This window comes from Macrotis lagotis, chromosome 8 (genome assembly GCF_037893015.1).
Source record: "Macrotis lagotis isolate mMagLag1 chromosome 8, bilby.v1.9.chrom.fasta, whole genome shotgun sequence".
In the NCBI taxonomy this organism is placed as follows: Eukaryota; Metazoa; Chordata; class Mammalia; order Peramelemorphia; family Peramelidae; genus Macrotis; species Macrotis lagotis.
The window spans coordinates 152,346,302-152,368,227 of NC_133665.1; the positions used below are offsets into that span (position 1 = coordinate 152,346,302).

General features: G+C 36.1%; 1 protein-coding gene across 1 annotated transcript in view; it reads right to left on the reverse strand.

The window, feature by feature from the left end:
• LOC141494999 (contactin-4) overlaps nt 1–21,926 on the reverse strand; it is a 582,571-nt gene that overhangs the window by 374,500 nt on the left and 186,145 nt on the right. Inside the window, exons 2-3 of the mRNA XM_074196081.1 lie at nt 10,103–10,229; nt 1,378–1,553 (exon numbers count right to left, since the gene is read on the reverse strand). Of these exons, the coding sequence (XP_074052182.1) occupies nt 1,378–1,553; nt 10,103–10,229 (303 nt within the window). The remainder of the gene's footprint in view (nt 1–1,377; nt 1,554–10,102; nt 10,230–21,926) is intronic.

Sequence of the window (21,926 nt, forward strand, 5' to 3'; positions counted from 1 at the left end):
ATGGATCAAAACTTATATGCACTGACAGATGAAGATATCAAAACTGGTATATGAAGATATAAAAAGCTTAGGAATTATGGTTCTTGTGATAAGGGACCTAGATAGCTTGCTATCAGAGGCATGGTTAAAGGAAGTAAAAACATATAGTCTAGAGAATAAGAGACAGGGGTGACAAGTGATCTAATATTGGAAGGGTTATCATGTAGAAGAGATATAGATTCTTACTAGTCTCAGGGGATTTGAATGAAAGGATGAGGACTAATGGATGAAACTTGTCAAGGAAAACAATAGTTGATTGAAAGAAAGGAAGTATAGAAGTAGGTACAGGACAATTACCTGTGAAGGAGATTATGGAAAATTCTTGTTTTGTGTGGGAGGTACAATGATGACCACAAGATTCCTTACCATGATAAGATCCTATGAATCTCTATCATCACTCCTGTGATTTGTTTTTTTATTTCCAAATACAGGATTAGGTATTGTAATTGCCTTATATACAGATTAAGAAAATGCTTGATTAATGACTAGATTTTCCCTGTGTAATTTTTCATCACTTATATCATGCTCCTACTAATCTCTGCTCCTAAGAATATTAAGAAGCAATATCTTGGCTGACCTCCATAAATAATAATCCTGAAATTCACATATTCATTCTATATAGAAAGTTCATTTCTCAGCTAATGAAAATGCATCTGAATGGCAATAATAGATTAAAGCATTAGATATTAGTTATATTTGATGTTGTATTCCCTGGGATGCTTTTGCTAATGAGAATGTTCTGCAATGTTATTGCCACTAGATTTTGCAATTATGATACTTTCAGCCTTAGTAGACTACTGAAGGAACCTGGATGTTACAGTAGGAAATTCCTAATCATGTAAACAGAAAACTCTGTTAAAATGTGGCTGAACTTTCAGTTTTCACCAGATCTGCTGAAATGAAGGCTATCCCTGTCACACCTGCTTGTTGAGTCTATTATGAATTTACTATTTAGAAATATAGTTTGTGTTCGTTTGCATCCTTAAAGCCATTAACCACCATTACAGTTTAGTGATTAAAATAGTTATATGCTATTCTCAGTTACCAGGTGGCTTTCCTCACTCCCTAGCGTATATGAAGTGCATACAAAGCAACACACCACCAAAATATCTCAACACTCGTAAAAATAGAACTTTCTCTTCCCACTCAGATTTAACAAATTATCCTACAAATCATGATATTTTCCAAATAAAATGAGACATCTTAGAAAATAACATTATACAACAAATTAAAAAATATGTGTGTCTCCTTTTTAAAGAAATGGTTTTTACTGTTTCTTTGGCATAATGGTACAGAAATGAAATACTGTTTTTGCCATGTGATTTAATTGCTACTTACAAGCAAACTGAAGTTTTGCTTCCTTGCTCACAATTGTTCCAAATGAGTTTGTTGCTATGCACTGGTATGTTCCAGCATCTTGGGTTTTATTGGGGTTATTGATCAACAAGCTGCCTTCAACCACACTGTAGCGGAAATCCATACCAATGTCAACATCTGTTCCATTTAACTTCCACCTATGGTAGAAAAATGCCAGTAGATAAATCCTTATAATATTAATCAATATTTCTAAATTGTCTAAAACATAGGAAATATAAATAGCACACAATACTATTTCTGATTTTTTAAATGCAATTTGAAAATTCAAACTGCCTTATTCAACCAAAGCTAGATCCTAAGATATCCTGACCAAGCAATATATTTAAAAGGATTCAGTGTCACTTTAAATAACTGTATTTATGACCAGATAATATGTTAGGCTAATGAATGACATCTTTGACATCATTTATAATTTCCCAGAGTCTAATATTACATTTTTTCCAAATAATCACAATTGTAATATTTTGCAGCCTACAGGACAATATTAAGCAATTATGCAGTAATAATAGCCAATATGTATATGACCAATAAATAAGGAAGTGCTTACTGAATGCCAGGAACCTAAATACTTTAAATTCTTACAAAGAATTTTATTTGCAAAACTGCAAAAATATTACTATTATTTACATTTTAAAGATGAAGAAATTAATACTCTGGTATATTAAATCTTCCCCGAATTCTTGAACTATTACATGCACTATATCTGGAACTTGAACCCAGATCTTGCGTTTCAATGATTCTTTCCAGATCAGGGGATCTTTGTCAAGAAATCGTATCCCTTGATCTTTCTCTGTCTTTCTGTCTCTGCTTCTGTCTGTCTGTGTCTCTGTTTCTCCTCCTTGTCTCCTCTCTCTCTCTCTCTCTGATTTTTCTGTTTGGGTGTGTTTCTTTTTTTTTTCTTATCAAGGCAATGGGGTTAAATGACTGGTTCAAGGCCCAACTGTTAAGTAAGTATTAAGTGTTTGAGGCTGGATTTGAACTCAGGTTCTCCTGACTCCAGGGCTGGTGCTCTATCCGTTGCACCACCTAGCTGCCCTGGTGAATGTATGACTCTTTGAATTCTGTAGCAATACTAGACTGATAGAAACTTTGCAATACAAAGGAATGGATACAGAAGACCTGGCTTTCAATCCACTTTTTTGAACATGTTAGGCCTTGAGCAAACAACTTGATGGCCCTAGTTCTTTTCATCTGCAAACTGAGGATGTTGGACTCAAAGACAAGTAGGGCCTTTCTTACCCTACACCTGTTATCTGATAATTATTGAATATTTGATTAAACTGAAGCATGACCCATCATGACATAGAAAGTAAGACTGGAAGGAACAATACGACTCATCTAATCCCAATTTCAAATTTTTGAAATGAAGATTACTGAAGTCCAGAGAAATAATTGTCTAACATCCCATAGAAATTAAATGCCAGAGGAATACTTTGAAGCCCAATTTAGTAGGCTCAGTTCATAAAACACTAAATAAGAACCTGTCTATAAAATATTGGGTTTATATTGAAATTGTGAGGAAGTCTGCTCAACCATATGTCAGTCTGATGAACTGATGAGCAATTAGATGCCAAACATGGATCTATTGTTGATTTTAGTTCTGTGATTACATATAGATAAATGCAGCAAAGATGTGTCTTTGGTTGATGTTTCATTTTCTATTGTCTGTCAAATCCAATCAATGGCCCAAAACTTATCACTTCTGCCACTACAAACACTCTTATCTTCATCTGTTTCTCTCCATTGATGTGGTCCTCACACTAGATCAGGTCTTAATTCTTTGGACCTTGAATGACAAAAAGCACCTCCCAATGGGTCTCTCAGCTTCCAGACTGTCTTCAAACAACAGTTAACCTTTATGTTTGTGGTGGGGAATTGAGAAGGAAACAAGAACACAAAAGAGGACTGAAGACTAGCAGGAAGGGTGTGGCTAGTTTTAAGATGGAAATATGAAGGATTCCTTTGATGTAGAGTTTTGATTTTCTCCAACATTCATAGGCTACTCAGGAACAGGACATCCCATAGTTAGTGATGAGCAATGAAGGAAGAGGCAAAGGTTAAGAACTAGAGATTCTAAGGGTGTGTTAAACACGTCTAGCATTGGATCCAGACTGGATTTAAAAAAAAAAGAATTTAGAATTAGAGTAATTTAAAAAGACAGGATATTTGGCATCAAGACCAAAATTGTAGACCTACATAGTTCACCTTTTGCCTCGATATCTGACACTGGGTAAATCTAGTTCAGGAATACTATGGTAATATTTGAACTATTATCTGTAATTTAGACAGAGGAGGCATTTGGGAAAGGATGAAGCTTTAGTAAATATCTATTATGTCCCAGGAACTTTGCTAAACATTTTACAAATATCATCTCAATCAATCTTCCCAACAATCCCCATCTTAAAGTTTAGGACACTAAAGCAGGTTTAGGACACTAAAGCTGTGACTTGCCCAGGGTTACACAGCTAGTAAGTATCTGAGACTGTATTTGAACAGAGGTCTTCCTCACTCCAGGTGCAGTGTTCTAGTCAATGTTCCACCTGGTTGTCTCTATAATAATATTATTATATGTTACACTTGAGGAAGTAAATCTCCAAATTCAACACATGTGTCTTCCTATGAATTAAAATAATCATCAGTTCACATTTGTTCATTGCTCATGGAATATTAAACCCTGCACTAACAACTGGACATCCAGGGAAGATAGAGCTAAACTTATGATTTCATTTGTGTTCAGACCTCCTTGCTTGAGGAAACTCCTTTTCCAAAGTAGATCAGTACCTATTCTGGTACCTTTCAGAGTTTCCTATAGAGGTTAAGAGATTTGCCCAGGACATACAGCTGGGATGCCACTGAAATGACACTTGATCCCACGTTCTTCCTGCTTCCTAGAGTGGCTTTCTATCCATTCTGCCACACTCCCTCTCATAATAAAGAAGGGTAAAATAGCCCTTTCCCTTGAGGATCTTATTTTCTAGTTCCTTGCTAATAGGTGGTTGGGAGAGGACATGTTTGTACAAAGATATGCATCAGCCATTTACTGAGTATTTGGAGGAAGTTTTACAAAAGATGAGCATTAAATGCTGACATTGTTATATTATTCAGTCAATGAACATTTATTAATCAATTAGTATGTCCAAAGCATCATGCTAAGTTGAGAATTCAAAGAAAGAAATAGACCATCCCTGCTTTCAATCTCAAGGAACTCCTATCCAATGGAATATTCCTTCTCAATCAATTGAGCAAGGCTCCAACCTAGGTTTCCCTTCAAAGAATAGCAGACCAATTCAATATGACAATTCTGAAAACTCATAGAAGGAACTGCAATATAATGTGAATTATGATTAGAGTTTGGTATTTAGAAATGGTGTACCACCAGCAAAGTAACAGAGTGTAATGAGAGTCTGTCTACACTTGTAGACCATTTAAAATGGTTAGTAGAAGGTATTTTTAAATCTGCTTTATTGTGTTATATACATATAGAAAAGAACTGTTTTTATAAGTGAATGGTAAAGGGAAATATTTTGGTACAAAAAGCATTTTCTGTGCCATTCTTTGCACTCTCTAGTACAAAAGATTGTTAGGCCTTCTATGACAATATAGTCTCAGTTCATTTCAACATGTCTTGTGTTTAGTTAATTGACTGAGAATTTAAAAAAATACAAAACCTTTGCAATAATCATCTACTTTCTTTGCAGACTGTATGTCTCTTCATAGGCACTAACACTTCAGAAACAATGCAGATATGATGGCACAGGTGGAGATGCCCTCCAGTTATGACATGCTGGCAGAATTCATGGGCAGATTCATCAGTCCCCTGGGGAACCCAAACACAGTTGGGGTCAGACTTTATTGAATTCCTTTCTTTATAAAGTTCTAGATACACAGACAGAAATGCTCTTAGTAGGGACGTGTCGCTGCCAATTGGACCTCCTTCTCAATAAACTATTTCAACTTGACTCCATGGAAAAAAAAGAAAAAGAAACTTGGTTGATTTGAGTTGTGTATTACCAAGTTCACTTTAGTTCTAATGTCACAGTGAAAAGTGGGAAGTCTCCAGCTAAGGATTTGGAGTCACCCTGCCTGGAGAGCTCCTGTAGAGTCTGGATGACGAATGCCACCTGGCCTCAGGGACGCTCTAGCTGTCTGGCACGTTGGTGACTCAGAATCGCTTCATCTTTTTTGAGCTTGGGTCAGCCCTTTTAAAATCAAAGGAATGGGAACAATGGAAAAGGAGAAGCTCAATGGAAAGAAGAGCAATAATGTGGAGGGGTTGGATGGGGTATCTGTGGAGAAAACCTGACTGAAGAACCCTGCCGAGTGGCTAACCTTGGAATCTCTCCTAGCCGTGCCTTCCCTCCCTTCTCAAAGTCAACCGAAGACTGAAATACAGCAGGAAGAAAGACACTGTTGCAGTGGGAACCGCTTCCTCCATTCTTTGTTCACGATCTTTGCTTTCTTTAGAAGGATTTTTAATTTTTTTAAGCTCATGCAGACATCAATCTTCTTTGTATAAAAACTATAGGAGAAAATTGGCAGTGGAGTAATGAACAAAATGCATCAGGTATCCCTGTTCACCTTTCTGGGTGCATTTCATCAAAAGTGTTCTTGCTTGGTTTTCTTCCTGGTGGGTCTTAAAGGAATAATTGTCTTTAAATGATATTCTTCCTAAGAAGTACCAAAATCCCAATATTGAATAATGCTAAAGTATCATAGCAATGTTAATTAAAGGGCACTATTGGGGAAATAATGGAGTGGATCAATGTTAAATAGGTCATCCCCCTCCCAACCTGCCCCCTTCTATGGATTTTGTTTTCTTTTATATTAAAAAAATGAAAAAGTGAAGAGGACTCTACAGGTCTGAAAAAAAATCGACTTACTCCATACAAAGATGAAAAGCATCTGTATTTTTGTCAGTGTTGGGAACCAAGGCAGGATTCAACAAATCTGTCTTAACTAGGGAATGGCCTGAAGCACTTAGAAAAATTAAATGATTTTTATAATATCATAGAATTAAAGGAAGGGACATCAAAAATCACCTAGTCTAGTCCTTTCATGTCACAGGTTAGGAAACTGAGGCTCAAGGGGGTTATATGCTGGGGTTACACAGCCTAATTAAAGAAAATGCATTCTTTGTGGATATGATCATAAGTGAAAGGACAAGGGAAGCAATGGAGGAAGCTTTTAGGGGAAAAAAGGAGTCAAAGATACATCTTGGTATTTGACTGAGAAAGGAGAATATTTGTTATATTAGCTTATTTGTGCCTCCTCCAATGTAATCATTAATCAATCAATTATTTGATTCATTCAACAAGCACTAGTGATGAAAATGAAAGCATGAAAATGAAAATTCCCTCAAGGAGCTTATATTCTTTTGGAGGTAAATAGAGTACATAGATAAAGTGAGACATACACAAAGTAAATTTGGGAATTGGAGCCCCAAAGCTGTAGGGATGAAGAAAGGCCTTGTGTAGAAAGTGAAGAGAGTGAGGGATTTTTTTTTTGAGGACATGCTAGGTATGAGTGACAGAGTGAAAAAGGGTAGAGATGGGAGATGAGATGTTACGTACAAGGAAGAACAAATAATTCAGTTTAACTGGACATAGAGTACATGACAGGTAGTAACACCTCATAAACCCATAGAAGTAGCTCTTCATGGTGGGAAAGGCTTTTAATGACAGACAAGTTGTACTTTATCCAAAAGGCAATAGGAAGTCTTTCTGAACAGGGGTCTGACAGACTCCCACATTGAAGGGAGAGAATGTTAGACATGAGGCAAGGTTCCCTCCAAAAAAGCCTTTATAATATAGATCTGCTTGTCCCAGAAAGCTGCTCCCAACCAACAGAGAGGGGAAAAAAGAACCACAGCAGACTGATGTACATGGTTAGGGTACATTTAAAAATAATATAATGCTCTTCTGGCCACTTTCTTATGGGTGGGTCACTGAAAGAAACATAAAGAAATATATCCATGTTAGGGAAATAACTGCAGTCCTGCTTTTTCACATACATACATATACACACACAACAGGTAATTAGGAATCTTAATGACTCTCCATAATGCACTTATTAGTGGGACCACAGCTAGAAAGAGCTTTTTACTTGGAGGTGGGAAGACCTGGGAATCTGACTTCTGATACTTATCAGTTATGAGACCCTAGTCTTTTTTGTGCCTCAGTTTTCTCATTTGTAAAATGAAGGGGTCTTTAAATCTTTGATCTTATGAACTACTGGTAGGAGAGTGTTTCTGAACTCTTTACTAATATGTTAGGAGAAGTACACTCTCAGTCACCCAGCCAAAACATATAAGAATCAGGATTTGAACTCAAAATGAAACCACAGATACAGTCTCTATCATTGCACGTTACTATGTTAAGTGCTGGGCATTTAAAAGAGAGAAAAAAAGGCAGAAGCAAGTCTTAACCTCCAGGAGTTTACGTTCATTATTTTTCTTTTTTGCAAGGTAATGGGGTTAAGTGATTTGCCTAAGGTCACACAGCTGGGTAATTATTAATTATTATTAATTATTAATTAATTATTAAGTGTCTGATATTTGAACTCAGGTACTCCTGATTTCAGGATCAGTGCTCTATCGACTGTGTGACTTAGCTGACCCAGGAGCTTACATTTAAATGAAGAAATAATATCTTTATTTAAAAGCTATACTGACTACAGGTGAGTGGAGTGAGAGGAAGAGGGCAAGGAGGAGGGCAGAGACACAGGGAAAAAACTCTTGCAGAAGACAATATCTGAAAGTCCTGAAAGAAACAAAATATCCTAAATGGTAGAAACAGTTTAGACAAGGAGGACAAACAACTCAAAGCACAGAGATAGGATCTGAATCAAAGTGAGTGTTCTTGACTGGACCAGAGCTAATGAAGAAGAGTAACTCCACAGTATATATTCCTTGATGTGAATCATCTCCTTGACTTGTGGACCTGACCCCAAAGAGCAGATTCCACCCTATCCACTCCTTTGCATCCATCTGTGATTTCCCCTTATTATTCCATAAGTTTTCCACAGGGGGACCTTTCAACATGCACAAGTATCCTTTTATATCTCTGATTTGATTTGGGTAGCTATGCATCTCTCAGGTTAAATTTAATTCTTGCTACATGACCAGGCTACCTCTGTGATTAGATATATTATGGAAATTTGTGACATTCTACTCATATCCACTATGTATCTCAAAACTTTGATTCTTCAGATTGGTATTCCTTCAGTCTCAGACATATATCTCTTTGTTTCTCTCTGATTCTCTGTGTATATGTATCTCTCTCTCTCTGTCTCTCTCTCTCTCTCTCTCTCTCTCTCTCTCTCAGCTCTGTCTCTCAGTCTCTATCTATTTATCATTCCCAACTCTGGGTTGATCATGCAATTCCTATCATAGTTTGGACACTAATCATTCTTTATCCACTTGGTATTTCCTATATGAATAGTTTAAGTGATTATGCATCTCATTTAGGAATATCTCTTTTGTATAAAATTTTATATAATCAGTACAATGCCATTTGCAAATGAGATTAAACTTCAAGAAACATGACTTGTTCACCGAGAAATTAAGAAAGAATAAATTTTAAGTCTAGCCTCCAAAGTCAATTAATTGAGTAATAATGAACAAATAACACATAACACGGAGTCTCCCATTTCCTTGCCTTTGCTGGTTGTCTCCCATACCTGTAATGCTCTCTTCCACCTCACCTCCAAATCTTAGAATCTCTTGGATCCCTTAAAACGAAATTTAAATGCTACTGTCATCAGTAGCTACTGATCCTTCCCAACTGATAGAGCCACCAATCTAGGGTTATTTTCTACCTACTTTGTGAGTATCTTGTATGTTTGGATGACAATGTTGTTTCCCTAAGAGGAATGTTAGCTCATTCATGGTTTATTGTTTTTTTTTAGGTTTTTGCAAGGCAAATGGGGTTACATGGCTTGCCCATGGCCACACAGCTAGGCAATTATTAAGTGTCTGAGACTGGATTTGAACCCTACAGGTACTCCTGACTCCAAGGCCGGTGCTTTATCCACTACGCCACCTAGCTGCCCCTCATGGATTATTTTAAACGTTATTTATTTCCCCAGAGCCTAGCATAGTTTTTGGCACATTGTAAATACGTAAAAATGTTTACTTATTGTTCAGTGATTAACTGACTCAATTTTTCATTTCCCTCAAGCAATTCTCTAAGACTACAACTTATCTAAGTGTTGCCGTCTACATTAATAGAAGAAATTCCTCTCTACAAGGAACTTTTTACACTACTGAAATAATGGACACACACATATAGCCATGTATTTTCTGATATAGGATGGACCAAAATTCTTGTTGCATTTTAAGTTTTAAAATTCATCAAGACTTTTGGCATAACTCATGTAAGAATAAATATCACAAATGTAATCACATCTGTGTGTATGTATAAACATATATGCATGTGCATAAAGTTATGTATATTTTTCCTGTGTATTATATATGTATTCATCATATATATATATTTCACCATGTGTATTTTCAAAATGTGCATGTGTGTAACTTTATATATTATAGGTGGCAAACACCAAATGTGAATATTTATGCTCATCTGGATACATATTGCATAAATATCCATTTTATACATTATAATTGGTCAATAAATATTTTATCAAGTAATAAGAAAAACTGTCAACCTTTGCTTTAAACTCAACAAACCTGATAAGTGGTTTGGGATTCCCCTTAACTTCACAATTCAATTTTACTTTCTTCTCCTCTGAATCCAATGGGAACATCACATGGCTTGGTTCGTGGATGAAAATTGGTCCGTGCAGTGTATTGTCATCTGAAATTAGAAGAGAAAATACCAAAGAGTGAAGCCCCAATTTGAATTTAAATGAAACTGGGAAAAAGCATCAAAATCACACAGCCTGTCTTATCCATTTGATAAGAAGCTGTCTGCTGAGGAATCATTCAGATGAGTCTGTGAGATAATCATGGGAAGGGAGAGGGGAAGTTAAATAAGCATTCATAGTGCCTACTATGTGCCAGACTCTGGGACAACCACTTTACAAATATTATCTCAATTGATTCTCACAACAATCCTGAGAGATAGCTTTTGTTATTATTCTCATCTTATAGTTGAGGAAAATGAGAGCTGTGGATAACTCTATTTCTTCCCGAAAACGTATTCCACCTTTGGCCATTAAGCACAGCATTATTCACTTCTTTCATCTCTCCTCTTCTTTGTTAAAGAAACACTCAAGAGGAAAGGGACCTTGTGCCCATAGTTCAATTTCAAATTATTCTTCAGTAAGTGTTTTCCCCCCCATTATTCACAGAAGAAGGATTTTTTCTATTGCTGTTTCTACCTTTAAAGGAGTTATATAGCTTCTTTATTCACTGATATTCCTTGACTTGACTTTCATACACATCTGTTTAAGTCATTCCAAGCAATTCTTTCTCTCAAACACCTAACTCTCCTTTCTTCACTTCCAACTCTCCATTTGGGGACTCTTGAATTAGGTAAAGGATCATTTTCAGGTGTAATAGGATTATTTGTGGTTTTAAGGTCCAAGGTTGTGACCCAAAGCATGTATCCTGTTGTGGTCAACATCTAACTAAAAAAGAGGTTGTAATTTAATATTTATACTTCTATTCAATGTAGTTGTCCCACATTTGAATGACCTAGAAAAATATTTTCAGAATATTTTAGAATAGCTTTTGATAAGAAAGATCTGTTCCATTTAGAATAAATTGCAACCTCCATTAAAATCACACCTGGATGCCTTTTTATGTCAAGGGTTCTTTAAGGATATCCATACTCTGAAAGTGTATTTAGGGGAATGTGTGGCATGGGGGCGGGGGGGAAGTGCCGATTTCAAGTCAATGGACGTACATTCAAATTCTAAAAATCACCTCTGAGGGTGACTTTGGACAAATTACCGGGTCTGGACAAATTAAGGTAACTGGGTTTCAGTTTCCCTTTCTGTAAAATTAGGAGGCTGAACCGGATGGTCCTTCAAGCCACTTTCAGTTCTATATTTAATAAATCTACAACTATATGCCAAAAAGACCATTTTATGGAGAATTTACATAGGGCAAGCACTCACAAGGGGACAGAAGAAGCTTTATTTGGACACCCTGAAGGTCTCATTGAAGACCTTTACAATTGATTGTACAACATGGGAGACTCTGTTACAAATTCACCCAGGATGGCATGCCCTTATCAATAAGAGTGCTATACTCTATATGGGAGGCAGAAATGAAGCAGCTCAAAGGAAACGTGACATATGTAAATTTAGAGCACCCACCCCATGTATTCACATGGACTATATGTGCTGACTGGTGGTAGAGAATTCTGATCTCAATTTGGTTTGATCAGCTACGGATGGACAAACTGTAATTTGTCTCAAACATAGTGATGTCATTTTGGTCTTCTTTGATAGCGAAGGATAAGAACCAACCAGTTCTATATTTAAACTCCTTATCAAGTCTAAATGGCTTTGAGGATGAGCTTAGTGATAGATTTTATGTCTGTCATTCAAAGACCAGCTTTACAAGGTCAAAGTAAGAGAGACCTATCTCCAGAAGGTAGTCCACCAGGTACTGACTACTACTTTTGATAGCAACAGCTTGAAAAGTGTCAACAATGAAGCATAGGAGCTGAGATCTATATCAAGAGAGGGATTACTCACTGATGGAGTCACAGTTCTTTGGAATTATTTAGTTATAAATAACAGATTCTCTAAAGTATTAATTTTCTGTTAGTTAACCAAGTTTAAAGCCTATAGAGTATTACTGACACGAAAGAAGTTGTATGATTCAATTCCTTTCTAAAGAAATTCACAGTCTTTCATGCAGGAGTTTTCTAGGTTTACAAATTCCAGCCAGAGAAGAGGCTTTGGAAAGGTCACATCTCTAGGTGAATGACCAGATATCATTGCTTTTAATTTTCTAAATCAAAGAGACTCAGTCTTTTCTTTCTGAACATAAGTTCCTTTATATTTCTTTAAAACCTTAAAATGTCTATGAGAGCTGGTGGGATGATAGAAGAAAATAAAATCTCACTTGGTACAATCAAAAGGGCAGCTAGGTGACATAATGACTAGCCCCAGGCCTGAAGTCAAGAAAATTTGAGTTCAAATATGATTTTGGACACTTGCTAGCTGTGTGACCTTGGAAAAGTTACTTATTCCTGTTTTTCTTAGTTTTTCATCTGTACTAGAGAAGGAAATGACAAATCACTCCATTATCTTTTCCAAGAAAACACCAAATGGGGTAATAAAGAGTTGAACAAGAATGAAAAGACTGAACAAGAACAAAAGGAAGAATTAAAAGTCCATTGATGTGTCAAAGATTGAGAAAGTATTGTTACATTATATCCATTACCAATGGTTATTAAGCCTCTTTATTCTTTTGATTTCATTTATTCATTAACATTAATTTGTACACTGATTTATTTAGGGAGGAAAGAAAGGGATAGAGACAAATGGCATATTGTACTGCTCTTATAAGATGTGGTTTCTTTGTACTTTCGGAAACAAATTTATTCTAGAATTAGGAATTTTCTTTTTTTAAATTTTATTTAAGGCAATGGGGTTATGTGACTTTCCCAAGTTCACACAGCTAGACAATTATTAAGTGGCTAAGGTCAAATTTGTCTACTTTAAGCCCAAAAGTTAGGTCCACCTGACTCCAGGGCCTGTGCTCTATCAACTGCCCCACCTAACTTGGCCTTAAAAATTTTCACATACATAGTCCAAACCATTCATTTTGTTGATGATGAAACTAAGACATTGACATGGTAAGTGCCTTAACCAAATCCATATGGGTAGTTGGTGTTAAATCTTCAATTAATGATATTTTTCCTTTTCAAAGGATGTACATATATATACCTCCTCCTCTCTCATACACACACACAAAGTAGGTACCCAAATTTATGTTTTAATGTGATATATTAGGGATGAAACTAATGTTCTATGTGACACTCTGAAATTCTCTTTTCCAGACTTCCATGTCTTGGTTCTTAGTCATACTTAAAAACTAGATACTTATTAATAATATATCTGACTTAACTAAGCCTGGGACCTACCAATATGATGAAAGCATTGGCATTAAGAGAAAAAGAGCTTAGATTCATAAATGAATTCTAAAGTGGGACAATTTTTCCCAGATTCTAGAATGCCACCATATCAGTTCTGCAAGGAATGTCAGCAGTCACCTGCTCAAATCTATTCTTGAAAAAAGAAATCTTACTATAGCAAACTCTCAAGCATTCATCAAACCTCCTCTTAGAGACCTTTCATGTGGGGAAACCTATTCCTTACCAAGATAATCATTTCATTTCTACTAAAGGATAACACCAATCTCTAAGAATTTAATTTTTTTCTGAAATTAAATCTAAATCCTAAATAAATCTTTGTAACATCCACTCATTGATCTAAGTTCTGTCTTTTGAGATCAAAGGGATTGCCTAATTCTCCTTCTTCATTATAAGTCTTTAAGCATTTTAACACAACTGTCACCTTCATATCCCAAATATCAGATCTACTCTTTGCAAAACAGAGTATCCACAGCTCCTTCAATTAAACCTCACTGGACATGAACTACCTGTGGTCCTTAGAATGGGGTGTGGAGAGAGAAAAGACTGCAGCTGTTAGCTTGGCCCTAAGTGTGGTGAGGGAACTGGACAAATAATTATGCAAAAGTTGAAGCAGTCATCTCTGTAGGGAGTGGTTATCTCTGTAGGGAGTGAAGGTCCTCAAGCAAAGGTTGGTGGATCACTTATTAGAAGTCCTATTCAAGTAAAGATTGCCAATGACATTTGGCATCCCTTATGACTACCTAGTAAGAGTTTCTTTGTGATTCTATGAGGTTATATAACTTCATACACACACACACACACACACACACACACACACACACAAACACACATATACACACACTTTTTTTAGTGGTAGAGGGCTATACTTGCTATGGCCCAAACAGTAGGCATTGCTTTTGAGCTCAGACAAATTGCATGTGTCTATATAGTGAAGGCTCCTGGTGACCAGGAATACACTGGGGTTCAAACCTTGCCTAGGGCTCAAATATGTCTTATCCTATCTATGGTTAAGAACAATACACATCCAGTCTGCTGGAAAATTTCCCTTCTGTTGCAATTTGGGGGGGGGCAAAAATACAATATTGCATTTTCATCTCTAAAAAGTAAACATGCTCCATTCAATTTGATATGTAATTACCATGGTGTTCCCAGGTGTTTCCCTTGAGGGTTGTGAAGGTATTTAAAACCTAATGGTAGCTATGACTCACTGAGATACAAATAAAATATCAGAGATTATGGTTTGCAATACCATATTAGTGATACTATACTAGCATTAATTAGTTTACCTGTTTAAACAAATAGACTCTGAGCAGGATCCTGAATGCCAACTACTTTAAGCCCAAAAGTTAATTCTAAAATATCACTGTAGACACTGGTAAATCAAGAGCAATGGAAAGTAATGTGTTTAACAATGGGAAAAGTACAGAGATAGAGTTGTCTGGAATATCTGAGACATCATTGAGTGGTTGCATTCTGTAGAGGTGAAAGTATCTGGGAAAGTATTCAGATGGTTATGCTAATGTGTAACCCCGATATCTCATGACCACACCCAAAATATGTTCTTCCATTGATGCCAACAGAACTATAAGTGTATAGCAAAAGAATGCCTTTAAGGGCATACAAAATAAAGATATCTTGCCAAGCTAACTCTCTTGGGCGTGATCTTGGTGTCAGACTTATTTGTCATCCCACACCCTCCCATTACCCCAACATTGCATTTGGCTCAAGAGGAGACTCCCTGTTGGGTTGGCCATAACTCATTCTGTCACTGCAGTGCCCGAGAAGAGCACACAGCAGCACCCATTGGGTCACAGGCTGGCTGAGAGCCTTCTCCTCTACCTTTCTAATCAAGGAAATTTTATATGTGTATGTAGTAAGAAAACTGTTAGGTCAGCAGCATCCCTATGGATAACGACAACTCACAGAATTCATTTGCAATCTCCTACAGTGAACCAGATGTAAATGAAATATTCTTTTAGTGATTTGGCTGAGTGTGAGAAATATCCCTCTAAAGTGGAATTGCCAGTTTCAACAATGATAGCTGGGTAGATGTCATATTATCATGGCAAATACAATTTAACATTATTAGTATTTATAAAGGAAATAGCAAGGATCATACAAAGGTATTACATTAATATTATGTGTAAAACTAGCAAAAAACATACCACATTTTGCCTAATAATCTATTTGGCTGGGTTATAGAATGGAGCAACAGGCAAAGCACAGGAGGAGACATGTTTGCTTGCTTAGAGAAAAAAGTTTCTTTCATTTGTCCTTGCCTTCCCCTTTCTTCCTGTTAATCCAAGAAAAACAAGAATTTTAAACAGCAAGGAGCTGAATAGTCTAGTGACACCTAGCATATCTTAGGATGTGCTAAAAGGGAATCCAAAGAGGAAATGCATTTTTCTCATCCCAATGCTTTGTTCTTCAGTTCAGGAAATCATAAAGCTGTTGCAATCATGCATTATGTCACACATAATGAGGCCAAAATCGTAGGTAATGCTAGAGCCTGGAAATACAAAAATAGGCTCAAGGAGATGAAAATAGTCTCCGCTTAGGACATAATTTTGTAGTGATGAAGGGTTTTAGGAGCATAAAAACAATGGCTTGATAGTGATCACATAGATACACACAAGACAGAAAGAGAAAAGGGGGGATAAAGAAAGGAGACAAAGAAATAAAAGAAACAAAGGAGAGAGGGAAAGAGGAAGAAAGGAAGGAATGAAAGAAGGGAGAGATGGAGGGGGAGGAAGGAAGGGAGGAAGATAGAAAGAAAAGGAAGAAAGAAAAATGAAGGAAGGAAGAGACAAATAGAATAGAGAAAAAGAAGCAAAAAGAAGAAAGGAAGGAAGAAGGGATGGAGCAAGGGAGGAAAAGAAGAGGATGAAAAAAAGAGGAAAAGGAGAGAGAAAAAAGAAAGTAGTGCTTTTATGAAAGTTATTTTATTTTTTTCCAATTAAAGGAAAAAATAATTTTCAACATTCATCTTTTTGTAAGCTTTTGAGTTTCACATTTTTCTACCTTCTTTCCCTCCCTCCCCCTTCTCCATGACAATCAGTACATTGATATAGGAGAAAGTTGTACTTTTAAAGAATAAGAGAATATTTTCTTTTGTCAAATTGAACATATCTTTTGAAAATATAATTTTAGGTGATTGATTTCACCCTGTTTTGCCTTGGTTGTTTATTTCTAGCAGTCTTCAAAAGAGACTTTGAATTTATAATTTATTTGGGTAATATCAAGAGACCCTCACAGTTGGAACTTAATTTTACATCTCCCAAATGAATCAGTCTTAAAGATGGAATGAATACCAGTAGTCAACCAGTCCAACACATAAATGATAAAGAATTCCAGTTACAGTGCCAGAGAGATATTGAGGCAGCCTCTGATGACCTCCATTGAAGATAAAACTTTCACCTTGGTGGCTGCCCACTACACCTCCCTTTGGCTTTTCTTGATATCACCCTTAAAATGGTCTCTTTTCAATTTTTCCTCTCTTCTCTTGGTTCTTCCTTGAGGGCTCAATGGAAACTGTCTAATCTTTCTTCAAAGTACAACCCTTAAAATACCTTAATTGCCATCATCTTTGAAGTCTTCTCTTTTCTAGACTGACCAAATTCCTACAATTTAACTTCATATGGTATAGACATAAAACTCTTTGCCAATCTGAATGTCTTCGTATTCATATTCTCTAAATTATGAATGATGTTCCTAACCTGTAGAGGCTGCAACTGAGCTCAATATTCCAGATATGGGTTGAGTTAAGCTGATTACAATAAATTCTTTATTACTTATATTTATTGCAATAGTGATTGTCAATGCCAAAAAAGAAATAGGAGTGATGAAAACAAAGAAGAGATGAGCAGAATTAGAAGATTCAAGCATTTACTATCATCACAAGGCGAAAAATAAATGAAAATTGTTTGTTGATGAGCACTTAGGGAAGGAACTGAAAAAGTATCTGAAAAACTGAAAAAATAATACGAATTATTATTATCATTATCTGATCTGTGATTTTACAGATGTAGGGAACTCTGGGGAGTGGGGAGGAAGGTTCCTCTATCTGGTCATGTATGTTCATTCTCCATAGTTGCAATCTTAGAAAAATTTCCTGATGTGTTTAAGGTCCCACAGTCCATATATGCTAGAGGAAGGATTAAGCATAGATTTTCATGACCCAAAGGTAATTCTTTATCCATACATGTTGAGTGAATTTACACACGTCAAAACATTGTTCACATTTCTATTAACATAATTTAATTAAAAGAAAGGTTGTCCATATATAACTGAACCTTATTTTCTATATCAATACTATTTCTCAACTTGAATAATTTTAGATCTGGCTAGAAATTTTGTCATAATTTATTTGATGTTTCTCATTCTTAATAAAGAGCTGCACTGTCTAAGTTCTTTCCCTACCCCCTTTCACATCTTTGTCTTGTACCTACCCCCTTTCATATCACTCTCTTCTTCCTTTGTTCTCTTCTCTTTGGAAATATTGGATAAGTTCGCTTGTTTATCACTCTTGGCTATCCTTCCCTTGATCCTCCCCTCACCAATCTCTTCAATGTCTGGTTAGCTTTTTAAATCACAGGTTCCTTAGAACATGGTGGGCATGCTCTACATAATTTTGCCTCCAACTAAAACTACTTTGCCATATCAGTATAAGGAGGAAAGGTAACAAAAACTTCCTTTACCAAAAAAAAACCCCTGCACCTTCTATGCAGTTTATAATCTCAGAAAGTTGGCCATTGATTGATGAGCTACTACTAAGGAAACAACTGGCTTTGAGAGAAACCTTGTACCTTTATTATTGGTACTAATTCATGATTTTTCCCCCCTGAGACTATTCCAGATGGGAAAAACCAGACAACACACATTTGTTGAGTTGAGGATGAGTTTAACTCCAACATATTTTTCATAAACTCCCAAGTACTAGGATTTTTTTTCATGTAGATTTAGAGAACCTTGATTAAAAGGAAACAAGGTCTTGACAATAGAAGTCTAATAGAATGCCAAAACACAAATTTGCTAATTCAGCTTATCTATCGGTCAACATTTACTTCCTTTAGCCAAAAGATACATTTTTTTTTGCACATTGCTGCCAGTCTTTATTATGGATCTATTTTTAAAAAATTTATTAAACATGCTATAGAGATAATAATTTTTGTTTGGTAAGTCCTCAATTAAGTATGAATGAAAATGTTTGAGGTACAACAATTACATAGTAGGAATTATTCAAGATTAACACAGTTGAGTCCACTAGCAAAGAGATTTTATTGTATGTTTAGAGTTAGGTGGTTCAGTGAATAAAGTACTGGACCTGGAGGTAGGGAAATTCATCTTCCTGAATTTAAGTATAGCCTCAGGCACTTATTAATTGAGTGAACCTTGTTTCCCTCATTTCCTCATCTGTAAAATAAGTTGGAGAAGGAAAAGATAAACCACTTCAGTTTTTTGCCAAGAAAACCCAAATGGGATCATGAAAAATCAAACAAAATTGAAACAACTGAGCAGCAACATTAGCACATTAGTAACAGGTTGAACAATGAAAACTGCTACATCTCCTCTAATCATATATTTCTGGTATAAATTATAATATTTCAGAGAGTTCATTTCCAATTACTTAAAACCAATGGAAAGTAAGTAAAGGATCATTATAAAAAATGAACAAAAAATTCTCAAACATTTGTTGAAAATACATTTTATTGAGCTATGGCTATTTGCAGCAGAAATTTGAGATAGAGCCATCAGTGTTGCAAGATAGTTTAAGAAGAAGCCTATTGCAATTACATGGGATCACCCCTTTACCTTCATCATTCAAGAAAGTCAATATGGAAACCTGAAAATTGATTTCCAAGAGAAAAGTGACTGACTTAAGTAGGCTGAAACAAGTAACTTAGCACTTACTCTATTCCTTCACAGTATTTTCAGCATCAAAGTCAACTTTAATCACTTTATGCAACTTATAGTATTATTATCAAAATACTTAATATGTCAATGGGTAACACAAAGTACTGGTCAAGATAATTTAATAATTGTTTTCTGGAAAAACCATAGCACTTTAACATTAGCATCCTTTATGTACAGTCAGTTCTTCTGGACAACTTTTAAATGGTTTGAAATTCTTAGTTCTTTATTTTTCTGTTTTGGACAAGTATTTTTCCTCATTTTTTCCATTGAGCAAATAGTGCATTTATAACTTTTGGATGAACTGGTTCAATGATAACTTTTGTTCAGGATTCTCTTTTTTTTAATTTGCTTCAAAATAGAAGCAAACTCTGTATGTTACAAATACCCCCAAGAAAATTGGCTGATTGAATTCAACCACTTTTTTTGTGTTTCAAAGGGGCCACTGCTCGGTTTCCAAGATGGCAGCCATACTCAATAGCTTGCCTGTAGCTTTCAAGGAGTTTCATTATTTGGAGTTTGCTGGCATCAACAGGATTAAAAAAAAAAGTGTTGACTAGAGTACTAGTAATCACCAACCTTCAGAAGTCAATGATTTTACTATTGCAAAACTATTTTAAATGAAATCTCATTTTAGAAATAAGTGCTCCAAATAATAAACTTAAAAGAAATGATATCAACATAAACCTAATGAAATAAAAATATAAACACTGTAGCAACACAACACCCTTTGTATATTGATGGGACAATGCCCTTTTCAATATCCTGAGTTTTCTCCAATACCTCCTGTGCCCTTTTCCTGCTAATTTCCCTTGTGATGTAGATAGTATTACACCTTTTTAAACCAATATTAAAACTGAGCACAATTTGGTAAAAAAACAGCAACAACTTTGACAACAATATGATATACAGTGGGCTGGTAGAATAGATATTCCCCATACAAGAGAGTGTTTGGTTATCTTGAGGGCCACGTGAAACTAATGCTGTCTCTTCTACAAACTACCGTTGAGTGCGTGGTTATGCTACTGAGGGGTGTTTATAGTTGGAAATTACCCTTGTCTTGAGTGAAGTGGTGGAGGATCCAAATAAACCTGAAGTGCCACTCCCCAACCTCTCTCTGTCTCTGTCTCTCTCATCTTCTGACTGCTCTTTTGTGATGTGTTTAGAGTGGTGAGATCTATTCCCTTTATAGTCTTTATGACCTTAACTTAAATTAGTAACCCTCACTGGGCTTCATTTTCATAGGATGATAGGACTGAGAGTTCAGTTGGACTACAGAGAAAAACTAGTTAATACAATACATTTATTTTATAATTAAAGCCCAGAGATGGTTAAAGATTTTCCCAAAGTTATTTATCCAGGCAGAGAGTGACTGAGACAGTATTCTCAGCTGTCAAACACAATGTTTGGATTAGATGATCACAAGAAATCTTAAAGTTTTGGACTAAGAGCCAAGGCAGTTCCAGGATTGGCCACATTCCTGCCCAACTGTGGGATAAAAGCAAAATTCATTTCTTCTCTGTAGTCCCAAGTAACTTAGCATTTCCCTTTTTGCAATGGAACAAGACTGAAGGAAAGTTTTGTTTGCTCCTCCCTGTCCCTCCCCACCTACACACACACACACACACACACACACACACACACACACACACACACACACACGCAAAGACATTTACACACAATTTCACACTTTCCTAGAGACCATCTGGTTTAAGTCCTTCTCAGGGCAGACGTCTGGTGTTCTTAACTCCTCTGTGACTGTCTTTGTTCCCTACAACCATTTCCTGACATCAAATTGCCTGAACACAGAATGCCTACAGGCGGTCCTTTCATGTTACATGCACTGTAGCTCCTCAAGTAATATTCATGAACCCTTTGCACCTGTCTTTTTGGCAGCAAGAGCTGTCTGCCTTCTGCCTTTCTGTAACTCTTTCTGGGGTTCTTAATTTGGCACACACTGAACATGTCAATATACACTAAGGGGTATGAGAAGGAGGGATTGGGGAGGGTTCCAGACAGAGTCCTGCCACATGCCTTTCCTGGAAAGGACCATGGAACCTTTATTTGACTGCTTGTCCTCTCTACACTACTGCTTTCATTCTTTTGTATGAGACTCTTAGGAGATGGCTCACAAAGCTATACCCCTTCCATAGATTAGAGTGCAAACTCCTTGAGGATAAGGATTGATCCAGTTCTATTGTGTTTGTATCCCCAATGCCTGGGATAGTACCAGAGACTTTGTTGGCATCTAATAAATACTTGATAATTGATAGATAAATAGATTGATTGATAGATTTAAAGGCCTAGAGTATATCTGGTTCAGGACTTACAGTTCTATTTTAGAAACATCATTTTTCAGATGTGAGTAGACTCTGGCTGTCAGCTGATAGTCTAAGAAGTAAACAAAGGGAGGATCAATTCTGGCTGTGTTCACTTTCTTCCTTCTTTCTTTCTTTCTCATTCTTTTCTTCTTTGCTTCCGTCTTTCAAAGTTTTTTTAAATTATTTATTTAAGGCAATAGAGTTA